Below are 14197 nucleotides of genomic sequence, written 5' to 3'. Positions count from 1 at the left end.
TTGCAGGTTTAATTTTTATATTTGATAGCAGTCCTTTATGTGCATAGCTTTACAAACAATATTTATATCAATAAACTATTGCTAATTGTTTTTGTTAAAAATAATTGTTCTTAACTTACAGAAGATTGACATGGTTTCTTGAAATCTGTTTGAAGTTACAGTTAATTTAACTATCATTCTGTAAAATCTAAACTGTCCTGTAGGCCCTTCTCCTGTAGGGAGAAGTTGTCAAAGTGGTGAGAGACCTATAATAAGCTGCATTGATCTGGGCTTCCAAAAATAGTCATTGTATGCATTGTTCTTGACTATTGAAGACCTTACATTACCATTGACCCTGAAATTAGACCTAGCTCTGGTATGGAATTGCATAACCTCTATAATAACACTGAGAAGTCCTACACACTGGGGCACGTGAACCACTACATAAAGCTTCTGCAGTCCTACAGAACTGCCCCAGCAGGCGGAGAAAGCCTTTCCCCTGGAAGCCCTGCACAACTGTGCCTCCACAGCAGCGCTGCCCCCTGCTCTGCTGTTTTGGGTCACACTGGTGAGAAAAGGGGCTTTTAGGCCTGGGGAAGGTACAATATTGTCCCTGCATTATGCAAAAATGAGGATGCTAGCATCACACGCAGTCTTCTGTTACTTTGTGTTAGACAACTCTGGTTCTGAGTATTTCGGTTAGTGCACAAAGCTGATTTGGGATTGTGCCACAGAACACTGTGCTTTGAAGTCAGTTGATTTTGGCTCATATCACGGTAATGTCAATCTGCTTGGGAACTCCAGATTAACATAACTTCAGCTGATCAAATAGGAGCTGTCTGACAGAAATTTGTAAAAGTTATATCAGGTAATGCATGCTCCATTTATTCCTCAGCCACGTTAAAACAGCTCATTCTCACCTGAGTTGCCAACCTTAGTCAGGGAATACCCTAGATATATCCTTTCTTGCTCATATATTATCCTACAAGATGTAGTCAATGTTTTGTGTTTCCTTAAAGCTTTAATTAAAGACCTTTTTGAATGGCTCAATAACTTTTTTCTTATGTTTGCATTAATAGATTTATGTCATTGGCTTTAAAGTGTGGTTTTTGGTATTAGTTTGGTATCATCCTGAAAATATACAGAGAAATTCTTGCAAGTCTTGTTCTCTTCAGCTTTCCTGACACTGTTTTCTCTGGTTCTTCTTCAGTATCCCTTTAGGAAAGTCTTTGTTCCCACTCTGTTCTCATTTCCTACAATGTCTGTAGTTCTGCTTCTCCCACCTCCCTTCTATGCCCATTCCTACACATTACTTTCACTTTGTGATATGTTGTTCTGAATACCTGAGTTTCAACGTAATGTAGTAAAAGCAGGACCTCTGCTGATAGCCTCCAACCCTCCGTGCTTCCCTGTATTTCTTTCCAGCACTGACAGTATTACTGTGTTCTTTTTACTTTGGATTGCAGCCCTCATAAGGGCATGTTTATCTCCTGGACAACTGAGGTCTGATTGGTACAAATCCTTTCCCATATGAATAACTTTGGTGTTCTGTGAAGAAATAAGCCATATGTAAGAAATAATTATCAGCATTGAGTTGGTCTTTGTCCAAATCCCAATGGAAAAGTGGCTGCATGAGAAATTTCATTATAATAACTGACCATCATCGATGTATTTGCCTGCAGCCTTGGCAAAAAGACCAAGGAACGATTGAACCTGAGCAATGGATTACCCTTCTATTTCTGCCAGAATTCTTCCAGAATACTTCCTGTGAAGAGGGCTTCTCCCTCCTGGTCCTACTGTGACAGAGAAAAGACTTAACGTCTCTAGACGTGTCAATGAGACCTGTTCATAAGCACTGGCTTACGTAACTAAATGTACTTTTTAGCATCACTGGTTACTTAAATGGAAAAGTGTTATAACCACAACATGTACAGTGCGAGTGGAACAACGTTGGAAGTCCTGTGCTTATTCCTGGCTTCTATACCCGAGGCTGTGAAGCTGGTATGCAAGGAATGACTTTGGCCTGCTATGCAGTGGGAGCCTCTCTAGTCACTGTATTTATGCACTGTTAGGATTGCTCTATATACGAGTACACAGTTAAACGGGACAGGATGAATCCAGTGGATCTACTGCCTCTCACATACTGCCTACACAGGATTTTCACTGCCCCTCTGCTATAGCTACTATTCCAGATATCTAGAAGAGTAGCTGGCAGCTTCCAGAAGGGCTGGATCAGCTCTCTAGTTGACATTTTTTTTATATTACCGTTTCATCTGCAAAATACATCGTTGGAGATTGCCAAATACTGTCTGTTAGGAGTGCTCAAGTCTCTGGATCTGAAAGGATGCCTCAAGTCCTACTGACAGTTTGTTGAAGAAAGGGGGTGCTGACCTCTTTGCAACCTCCAGAAATCAAAGCTTTTAATTTTAACCAGTCCCACTTCTGCATCAACCTACATCTGAGAAGTTTAATTTGTGTACTGAATAATCTTCAGATTCCTACCTCTTTCTCACTTTCTTTACTAACATATCCTGCAAGAAGAGAAAGGTTGCATATATGCTAATGCAGGGCGTCTTTTGCAGAGATCATTCAGTGCTGGGACCTCAGTGTCTTCTGAGTAATGTGCATTGCCAACTATAGTATCGTGATTTAGGATAACATCAGCAACCTGCAAGAGCAGTCATATTCTGTTGAGGGGAGTTTTGGTGGTGTAGATACATCTGCTATTACAGTCTGAGGAAATACTATTGTGCTGAAAACAGCTGTTCTCCGTACTTCTACTGTTCAGAATACATGAAGAGGGATTGTTGACGGTATCACTTTGAACATATCTTGAGATGGATAGAATGCCTCAGATAGAATAGAAGTCACAAAGGAAGAATCTCTAGAGTCATAGAATCACCAGGTTGGAAAGGACCCACTGGATCATCGAGTTCAACCATTCCTAACACTCCCTTAAACCATGTCCCTAAGCACTTCATCTACCCATTCGTTAAACACCTCCAGGGAAGGCGACTTGACCACCTCCCTGGGCAGCCTGTTCCAGTGCCCGATGGCTCTTTCCAGGGTGATTTTCCTGGCTCTAGTTGTGTTGTTGTTATTACCACACTCCAGGATTTTTTATTCTTCATTCAGAACGTAGTGTGGGGTTTTTTGGTACTAGCATGTAACTAATAAGACATTGCAGTGTTTGAGTATTCTGTATTGAGTCCATGGTGGTAAGAATGGAGGAGAATATGCTATACTTCTGTATATGCACATCTTTCTTCCATTTATGTATGTACATTTCAAACAAACCTTGGAAGTTTTGTTTAAACTTGTAAGGAGAAAATGGAGAAAAGATTTTTAATGCCTATTATTGTAAGTTTTAGAAGTCTCATGAGAATGCAGTGAGTCATAGAAGTTTTCTGTCTTTTGGGTTGAGATAAGTAGTGTGTATGCTGTTAGAGATCACAAATATTGTATCATCAACAATAATGGTACAGTATGATTCTCATTCAATTTGAATGAGCCCTTCTAAGGCAGACTTAAATTAACTTGTAAGGGCTCCTATAGAACGGTTTCTGTCTTTACAATGAAATATTGGTAATTCCTAACACTGAAGTGTATTTTCTGTTCTCAGATGAGCAAGACATTTTGCTCATCCTACTGGATGATTTTTTTTAGATTTTATCCAGGTTTTTATAAATCTTTAAAGCTGCTGCCTGCAAGAACATTTTAAATCTGAAAAATACTTGAGTGAACAGGAAAAAGTCACATCCATATGGAACTGGTTAAATTCCAGCTGTTGATAATCCATCAGGTTCGACCCATACTGACAGATTACAGCAGGATATGGTGTTGTGACATTTTGCAGGATTACATCCTCTTTGAAACATGCAATTCCAGAATGGATCGTTTCCGTTACTGGAAACAAAATACTGTTTGTACTTTAAAGCTTAATTCTTTATTTAAAGAAAACTGTTAGAATTTTGATTGAGCCATATTTCAGATTTTTGTTGAATTTTTTTTTTTTTTACTATTATATAATTGCACCAAAAGAGCACTTATTTTAAATGCTTACTTACATGTTTAACACTCTTTTTGAAAAATGGTTGTTTTTCTAAGTAAATAAATTTGACTTAAAAGCAACCAAATAAGCATTTTTTCAAAAATGAAGAAACTCACTTTCTCTTTTTCCAAAACTGAATGACTGAAGAAAAACAATAAATAAACTTTGAGTTTATTATGCCTTTTTCAGGGCAGGTCTGACTTCTGTCAATGCAATGGGACCAAGATTTAAATTAGTGAAATGCCAGCTCCTAGGATATGTGCTTAAAATTGGTTTTAATGGTTCCTTTTCCAGGTCTCATGTTAGCAAGATTACTCTTCTCTATTTAGTTAGGATTTATTTGCTAAGCCAAATAAGGATTATTTTTCTTCCCTTGTTGCCTTATCAGATCTGGAGAGGCCACATAAACTTGACCAATATTCAATCATAGTGGAAATTTGGATTTTCAGGTGCTATTCTGCATCCTTAATCCAGGTCAGAACCAAATCGTTGGCAAGTCCAAAGCGGGAAAGATGATGGATTTGGTGACTAAGTTTTGGTGATGTATTGTCATTAACTAACCCTAACGTAGTTTTTATCAGGACTTAGCCCTTTCCCCTTTCCTAACGTGAGTGCATAAACCTGAGCAGTATTTAAAACTATGGGATATGGGGAGAGGTGCATGTGAATTGAAAGTTTTCATGTGCAACAGTAGTTTGAAGTTGCCATACGTTTTTCTTCTGTTTTTGTGGTTTGCATTGAGGCATGGAAAGTGTGTTACAGGGAGACAGTTCTTTAAGCATTGGCAGTATTGCAGAGTTCCTTATATAATGTGCGTATTGGATAGTACTTCAACTTCACGCACGTTGAGTAATCGTAGGCTTAAGTGAATTCCACAGCTGTATAGCAGATGTGCCATACAGGTGTTTGCTGGGTGCCACATGCTGATTCAGCTGTGTTACTATTGTGTGCCTTTATTTTGGCCACTTTTTTCTTTAGATGCTTGTGAGAGGTTATAGTACTGGTTGACACTGATTTATAAGTGAGATTGTCTCATATTTCTTCAGCGGTGTGGAAGCACTATGGAAATGGAATTCACTGCTACTATTATGTTTATGGGACGGTATTGCCTGTTATGAGAGATGATGTCAGCACTTTGAGTAGCATCTAGGTAAAAGAGTATAATAACTGTATGACAAGCTGAAGCAGATGTCATCTGCTTTTTTGGAGAGTAGGTAGAAGGTCATCGTGATGATTCCACAACATGACTACAGGCAGTGGGGCCCTGGAGAAGCTGGGACCTTATTTATATGCTTCCTTTGCTTCCTCTTGAGCTTTCTAAACCATTTGTCTTGATTCAATTTGTTAATTGAATACATGGAGAGTTAATCATAATTATTAACATGTATGTAAAGGTGGGACTCCCAAAGACTTTAAAACAGAGGTGAAGCAACACTATTAATGGATAGGCAGTTGCCTGCCCAGTGCAAACCTTGTTTGAACAGAGCAATTCCCCTTCAGCACGCTAAAAGAAAGAACATGAAGCACTGTTTTTTAGGCATTTCAGAACTGCTATGCTTTCCTGGGAGGATAACAGCCTTCGCACTGAATGGCCATACTGGTTGACATGTAATGTTCATATGGGCCATATCGCTACTCTGAAACTTGCCAGTCAAGTTACATGGGTAAGGAGTATCATAAACTCAGTAAGAACAAATTTTGCTGCAGTCCCCAGAGTGTTCACCTATTTTTGATAATCTGTGTAGAGAATTTCCATGGGTAACTTCAGGGCTTTATTTCACCTGTGCGGTCACTGTGCATAGTTCTGGGTTCTGTCAACAGAACGGCTGCCACTTACTTAATACTGTTGTCTAGTAGGTAATTTTTCATATATACATACCATCTGACTGTTTAGGTACCTGATTTAGTATCAGAGGAGGTGAAGTTGGTGCTTGTCAGACTGTGGTAAGTTGGCAGGGTAAATCCCAATACAAACATGAAAAGGAGTTTTTTGTTTTATTCCCAGTTATCCCTCTACTGACCTAGGTAAGCAACATATAGCAAATCAGCGGTTTCTGAAATAGATTTCAAGGTACGACACCGGCTGCAGCAATGCCTCTGTGTGTATAGGCATGGCAGCTGATGCTGTTCGGAGTTTGTGGTTGAGAGCTTGTATGCACTTGTGGTTTGGAGTCTAATAACCCTTGCAAAGTATTAGCTTCAGGGTTGTTACATTTGTGATGTCTGAACAAAGATAAGCCACGTGGGTGTTTTTGAGGCAAGGGCTCTGGCAGCAGTTACTTGACTGTAACTCCCTTCCTTTCCCACCAAAGTAAGAACCTCTGGAAAGCAGATGATTCTGAGTTGAGGTTGTTGGGTGGGAAATTCTGATGCAACTTCACTTGAATTTTGACTGTACCTCAGTATTGGATCACTTTTATTGACAGCTAATATCCATGTTGTGGTTGATTAAATTCTAGATGACCCTTAGAATCAATCTGTGTTCAGCCTTTTGTGTGGAGGTAATTTTACTGACTTTATGATTTGCATGACTGCAGACTATCCCAAGAGGCTTACAGTAAGATTTCCTTTCTTGTCAAATCTATTTTTGCTCTGGTGTTTGGGATCATTCTGTCTTTGTGGTCTATCACTGTGGTACACAATGACCAGCTAAAGAAGGCAGATGGGAGTCTTGATCTTGGGAACCTTGGATTGGTGAAGGTCTATGAGCTATTTCAGACAATGAATGAGCTACCAGTCCAAAGAATCTCTCCTGTGTCATTTGATGCCCAGAAAACCACAAAACTCTGGAGAGGCTTACTTCTGTTACTTGGGAAGTAAGTCAGGTGGCAAAGTTACCTAGAAATATTCTTAAATCGAGGGAATGCGTGGCTTAGTTTACTATCAAGTGCAACCAAAGGAGTCCCAGTGTAAAGGATGTGTGCATTCTCTTTTATGTTGTTGTGATTTTTCTTGACTACAAGCATTATTATACAATTGGAATGCAACACGGATGTAGCAGGGTGCTGTGGAATTATCTTAGTTCAATGAGATGCTAACTTTTCAAGGTTAAGTGCTATACCTTTAACACACCCAAGCAATCAGTTGCGTGCAAAGCAGAGCTGTTCTGAAATCTAAGTGATGGCATTTAACACAGTTATTTTTCAACTTTCTTAATGTGTTGTAGCACATTGCCAAGTGAAGTAGCCAGCTGAGAATCCCATTATTTTAATAGGAATGAAATTGCGGAGGATAACATTCTCACTTTAAATAAAAGGTGTTTATTTGCATTGCTTTTAATATTGTGGTACTTTGATAGAGTTCAAAAACCTCCTGATAAGATCTATGTCTATTTTTTGACCAGCTCTTCCATGTTGCCTATATCCTCATCAAGTTTGCAAATTCTCCTCGTCCAGATCTCTGGATCTTAGAAAGATCAGTGGACTTCGGAAGAACTTACACTCCCTGGCAATACTTTGCTCGTGAGTATCAATCCATGTGTTGCTTTTTAGTTTTGTAGCCATGTTTCTTTAATCATTTGCCCAGTAGCCAGAAAATCAGACCATGGGTTTCACTGAAGATTTCAACTGCAGTGAAGGCAGTGAATGTCAAATACATTTCTCTTGTCTTAGGTTTCCACAATAAATCAGTGACAAGAGTGTAGCTAAAAATGGCACAATAGTTTGAAAGTGTAGCTCAGTGCATCAATATCTTTTAGTCTGTTGATAATTTTTTGTTTATTTTTGTTCATCTTGTTTAATGGTATGTAAGAACTACAGAGTCCTTCAACCTATGGGACCCCAGGGTTCCTTGCAAAAGTCAAAGTGAAATACAAATGCAAAATCTTGTAGTGTATATGTATAGATTATTTGGTGATTACATGAGAAATAGTGTGCTGTGTCTTGTTGGGCCCCACTGAACTGCTTAGGATGAGAAATAATTTGCATGTAGGAATTTCCTTTTTTCTGAGCTGAACAAACAATCACTATTGTTATCCAATTTTGGGTGAGAATTTACCTGAATGTTCAGAGGATATTTCTTCAGTAATTTAAATTAGAATGATAGTGTTTAGTTTCATGTATGAAAATAATTTTATTCTCATCTGACTAGACTCCAAAGCAGATTGCTTAGAGCGCTTCGGAAAGGAAGCTAATCTTCCAGTGAGGACGGACAGTGACATCCTTTGCACCACAGAGTACTCTCGCATTCTGCCTCTTGAAAACGGAGAGGTAAGTGGTTTTAGCAAAGTAATGTGTGACACTGGAAGCAAGGATTTTTTTTAATTTTTTTTTTAATTTAGGTACCTTACTTTAGCCGTATGTATTTTAAGATGTTGACTGCATTTTCTGAATACTTCCAAGGTACACAGCAGAACTTGCTGCATCAGAATTGCTTATGGGAGTAAAGACAGTAGGAACAGATATTTACCATCTTAACTACTTAAGAAAAATAAAAAAAATTCTACGTGTTTATAATACAACACGTGATTTTGGCTGTTATTCCTTGCTAGGCAGGAATGTGGCTTATGTTATTTGAATGAGTGTTAAACTCCTGGCTCTTCTGATTGCTTCTGTTGACATTCTTCTTTTACTCCCAACATGGTCAGAATCCAACTCCTCCAGAGTTATCCAAAGTTTTGAGTGTGTGGATCTGATGTTGTAGTTTAAAGCGAAAGTTGAAATCGCTAATCAAATATTTTAAAGGATAATTCCCAACACTGCCATCCCTATTATTTGCTGTATGACTTCCTAAAGGAATTGTGCTGCAATCAGAATTGTCACCATTCCTTTGTCGCATGCTTCAGAGTATAGCAGCCATTTGAAAATGGAAACCTGTTTTCTGCTCAGTTTTAAATAACTGAAAGTCTCCTACTCAATGGTACGCATGTACACTGGGTTGTTCATTTAACAGGGATTCATTATTGCTAGGCTGCTGGCATCCGTTTCTTTAAAAAATAAAAAAGTACTGGAGTAGTTGTTTTGGAAGTCAGATAAACCTGCTTTCATGTGAGGGGATTTTCTAAAGTAACACTGTGTACTTTCTTCTAGAAGACCATTAATACGCTCCCAGGCACTGGACGTGGTAACAATAATATTTTCCAGGAACGTTTGTGCCTTAACCCAAAAATAAATGTGCTTTGGGAAAGAGCCAAAACCTGTTGTTTTAACTCAGGCAAAAGTCCCATCGACAGTATCAACTGTTAATGTAACTATTTGCAACTATTCCTATTGTTTTTTCCTATTAAAATGTGTACTTTTTGTGTGTTGTACCTGCTGCTTTCAAAACAGATAGAGGCATTTTTTTCTGTGACGTGCTGTATGGGTAATGAGTATTCAATAGGGTCCAAGACTAACAATACTATTTTTCCCCATTTCCTGGCATAAATGTATGAAATGTGTAGTTGTTACCGCAAATATGCTCAGAACCAATAGTAAGTTTTTGGATTCTTTCATTAATTTTGCTCTGTGCTGTTATTGACACTTGCAGTTGATATATTTTCACAAAAATGTACTTATTTCTTTTGTAGATCGTAATATCTTTGGTAAATAGCCGCCCAGGAGCAAAAAACTTCACTTATTCCCCTAGTCTTCGGGAATTCACAAAAGCAACAAACATCCGCCTTCATTTTCTCAGAACTAATACACTTCTTGGACACTTAATATCGAAAGCTCAACGAGACCCCACTGTAACCCGTAGAGTAAGTACTGTTTTCACCAAGATACGCTCAGCAATTGTATTCAGTAGTTAGACACCAAAAAATCAGAATGTTTTAACAATTGAATTTTGCAGTAACATGCCTTTAAATCTCCATATTTTTTCCAGGTTCATTTGAGACAAGAGGGTAACTGAGTCAACATGGATTTATGGAGGGGGAATAATGATTAATGGTTTTGCAACAGACTGTCTTCTTTCCCTGTTTTTTAATGTAGAAGGAAGTTGGGTACATCATGGGAGCTATGAGGAGCCAAAGCGGAAGTCTTCTGAACTGTCTTACACAGAATTGGGGAACTAAATTTCTTCAGCTACTTTCCCTTATTTACTTAAAGAAAGATTTTCAGGAAACAGCACCTGAGTTTCTGAAGGAGCAAAAATCAAAGGGCATTGAGATGTCTGGGTATTTTTAGTGGATTTTTGGCTATCCAAGAGCTGGAAAGCTGAAGTACTGCTCCAATTCAGTGGGGCAGTGTAAGGAAATTCAGCTCCCTCAAGGGAACACCACATAGAAATTCATCTACTTAGAGAGACTGCAGACTTCATGTTGTATTGTTATTTTTAACCTTTTCATTTAAAATGAAGATTTGGTAACAATTGGAGGAAACTCTGGGGTGAGGCATTGCACATATGTGTGTGAGAGTTTCTGCATCAAAAAAACTATTCCAGTAACTTGACAGTACTCCCATTAAGTACCTTTACTGTCTTAAGTAAATTTTAAGATGTTGGTCACAGGCAGATGTAAATGAAATATTTAGTTTATTTGGCAAACAGCACAGCTTTAGTGGAAGGAACTTCTGATGTTATCGTAGCCGTAGCATGTAGGATAGATGAATGAAATGCGAATGTTTTATTAAATTTTTAAAAGAGGGCACAAGTTTTGATTGTAGAGACCTTCCAAGTCTACAAAAAAGTTAATATTTTTAAGGAAAATCTTTTTGTTAAACTTATTATAGAAACAGATGAAAACCAGGCCAGATCTGTTCTCCTATGGAAGTAACTGCCTAGCTTCCTCTGTTAATGGTTTGAGTTAATGACACCCAGAATTATATACAGTATGTTTTATGTCTAAACTGTGGCAATTTGGCCTACTAATTGTTTTGGCCTTTTGTTAATTTTACTTATTACTGACCAATGACATTACAATTACTGTTAGTAGTAGGATGTAGCTCTGCAAGGCTGTACGAAATGATAGACTGGATTGTGAAGTGTCTTACACAAAACCCAGTCAAATATGGTAGTGAGTCACAGTGATAATTTCTAGCTTTGCTGAAAACCTTTAGCAACGTTCCAGTATCTGAAAGGGGCCTACAAGAAAGCCGGAGAGTGAGACTTGTGGTGTAGGATGAGGGGGAACAGGTATAAACTGGAGAGGGGCAGATTTAGACTAGACATTAGGAAGAATTTCTTCACAATGAGAGTGGTGAGGCACTGGCACAGGTTGCCCAGGGAAGTTGTGGCTGCCCCATCCCTGGAGGTGTTCAAGGCCAGGTTGGATGGGGCTTTGGGCAGCCTGATCTAGTGGGAGGTGTCCCTGCCCATGGCAGGGGAGTTAGAACTGGATGGTCTTTAAGGTCCCTTCCAACCCAAACTATTCTATGATTCTAAGATTCTATGATTCTAAAACACTAAAAGCATAGGTTTTATTTACAGTATGAAAACGGTATACACAGTTAGAAATGAATATGTATATTTGAATAAAGTTCAGAAGGCATAAAATATTTCCTCATTCATATGTCCCACCTACCATTCTTCACCTGCCTAGAGCAAAGAGAGCTAGTTGGAAAAGCTCCCTGTCTTGGAGAAGCATCTTGTCTGTGCCCAGCCAACTCCACCTACCTAAAAGGAGAGTATGTGTATGCAACCAAAATGAATCACAGAATGGTTGAGGTTTGATGGGACCTCTGGAGGTCATCTGGTACAATCTCCCTGCTCAAGCAGAGTCACCTAGAGCTGATTGGCCAGGACCATATCTAGATATCTCCTGAGTATGTCCAGGGAGAGAGACTCCTCAGCTGCTTTGGGCAGCCTGTCCCAGTCGCCCTCACAGTGAAAAAAGTGTTTCTCGATGTTCTATGGACCCTTCTGCATTTCAGTTTGTACTCATTGCCCCTTGTCCTGTCATTGAGCACCACTGAAAAGAATCTGGCCCCACCCTCTTGACAGCTGCCCCTTAGATATTTATAAGCATTGAAGAGATCCCCTCTCAGTCTTTTCCAGGCTAAACAGACCCAGGTCTCTCTGTCTTGCCTCATAGGAGAGATGCTTCAGTCCCTTAATCGTCTTTGTGGCACTCTGCTGGATTCTGTCCAGTAGTTCCTTGTTTTTCTTGAACTGGGGAGCCCAGAACTGGACATGGCACTCCACTTGTGGTCTCACGAGCATTGAGTAGGGGGGAAAATCACCACTGAGAAATGCTACATATAAATCACTTAAAGGGTCTGTATCGTGAATAGAGTGAGCACAGGAGATGCAACTGCGTAGTGTTGGACCCTTTTTTTCTTCATCCTTCAGTGGCGTTAAATCTACCCCTTTAATTTTCCTGAGGTACATAGAGATCAAGATTTACAATCAGCTCTCTGTTCTGCCTGGTGCTCTAAAGAGACAAGGAAACAACTTCTCAGCTACAAAAATGTATGCAAACTTTGCTATTGATAAATATACAGTAATGATATTTTCACTGAGTTGAACTAATTAAATTTTTATATTCTGTTGCCTGGATGCCTACAAGGCATGAGGATGAGATACAAAATGTTTCAACTTCAGGTCACAATTTCAAATCCAGCTTGAGTCGTAACTGATTTTGACTGAACTGGTGGTTTTGGTCCTTTTTTTTTTAGACTTTAGTGATCATGTCTGACTGAATGGGGAAATTGCACTGCCAGTAACAGCGTGTCTGGTTTGTTGATCAGACCAAGGTCCCATAAATTGATACTTTGAAAGTACTTTACATCTCCGTCCTCAAGCTGGCTTTGAACAAGCTTTGGGCTTGGGTACTGGTGGGCTGTGTAGCTGCTGGGGTCTGGAGAGCTACAGCAACATTTGGTGTGAGCCACACAAGCCTGTTTCTGTAAGTGTATCGTGGGTATTGACTTTGATTTGCTGGTACTCATCCTGAGACAGACATCAAGAGAGGTTTGACCACTGGCTGCCTGGCTTTGGCCTTTTGTAAAGTATATAAAATATATTTCTGACACATATAAGTAAGAAAGACCTATATGTACTTCTTATGCTTGTTCCACAGTATTACTACAGTATAAAGGACATCAGTATTGGTGGTCGATGTGTTTGCCATGGCCATGCTGAAGTATGTAATGCAAAGGGTGCTGAAAACCAATACCAGTAAGTAAACTGAGCATGATAGTAATTTAATTTGAGAAAAATAATACATGAATGTTTTTAAATGACCCCTTTTGCTATAGAATGATGTAGTCTTACAGGGATTTTTTATTATATTTAGAAAACTAGAATCTGATAATGATTGACAAGAAAACATATCAAGAGCTGTTGTATATGAACTATAATAACAAAAAGTCTTTACATTATTATTTTTTATTTGAAATAAGAGTTTGGCAGATTGAATAATTTCTTAGATACCGTTAGTTCTTTTTGGAAAACATGGACCTGGAGAACAAGCCTTATGAGAGGTGGCTGAGGGAACTGCGGTTGTTTAGCCTGGAGAAAAGGTGGCTGAGGGGAGACCTTATCATTGTCTACCGCTAGCTGAAAGGAGGTTTTAGTGAGGTGGGTGTTGATCTCTTCTCCCAAGTGATGGGTGATAGGGTGAGATGCAATGGCCTCAAGTTGCACCAGGGAATATTCAGATTAGACATCAGGAAAAAATTTCTTTACTGAAATGGTTATCAGGCACTGGAACAGGCTGCCCAGGGTTGAATCACCATCCCTGGGGGTATTTAAAAGACAGGTAGATTAAGTGCTCAGGGATGTGGTTCAGTAGTAAAAAGTACTATTGGACTCAATGATCTCAAAGGTCTTTTCCAACCAAGTGATTCTATGATTCTATAGCACCTTCCAACAGCAGGAGTTAGAAGCCCAATTAAAGAACAAATGTAGTGAACTTTCTGGGATATTGAGCATTACAACTGAGCTCAGCCAAGATCCAGTGGACTTTGATTGTTACTAGAAAAAATAAAACCAGAAACTGGATGAACTATTCCCTTTACCTGTGAAGATTTTGATCTCCATATTGATTTCACAAGCAGTTAGAACAGGCTCTATGGAGCATCTGCAGTTGGGGAGGAGCTGTGAATAACCAGGCTGTTTAAAACATATTTTGAAAGCCTGGCTTAAAGCAGCTGTTATCCATGATGGTATTGAAACAAACTTTTATCATGACAATGCAATGTTTTCAGTTGTGTTTTAATGAAGAATAAGTGGGTAGATGGATGCTTCCTTTCTGGATGTCTGTGCTAGAGGAAAGTAAGTATGGAAGGTGTGAAATCTGTGGGAATGGGA

General features: G+C 39.1%; 1 protein-coding gene across 2 annotated transcripts in view; it reads left to right on the top strand.

The window, feature by feature from the left end:
- The window catches only part of LAMA3 (laminin subunit alpha 3), a 121445-nt gene that overhangs the window by 11032 nt on the left and 96216 nt on the right, over window positions 1-14197 (top strand). For both annotated transcript variants that reach the window (XM_054058942.1, XM_054058941.1), the window contains exons 3-6: window positions 7374-7491; window positions 8120-8238; window positions 9537-9707; window positions 12966-13063. In XM_054058942.1, the coding sequence (XP_053914917.1) occupies window positions 7374-7491; window positions 8120-8238; window positions 9537-9707; window positions 12966-13063 (506 nt within the window). The remainder of the gene's footprint in view (window positions 1-7373; window positions 7492-8119; window positions 8239-9536; window positions 9708-12965; window positions 13064-14197) is intronic.

This window comes from Cuculus canorus, chromosome 2 (assembly GCF_017976375.1).
Source record: "Cuculus canorus isolate bCucCan1 chromosome 2, bCucCan1.pri, whole genome shotgun sequence".
NCBI lineage: Eukaryota > Metazoa > Chordata > Aves > Cuculiformes > Cuculidae > Cuculus > Cuculus canorus.
This window is presented reverse-complemented; position numbering and strand designations above follow the sequence as displayed.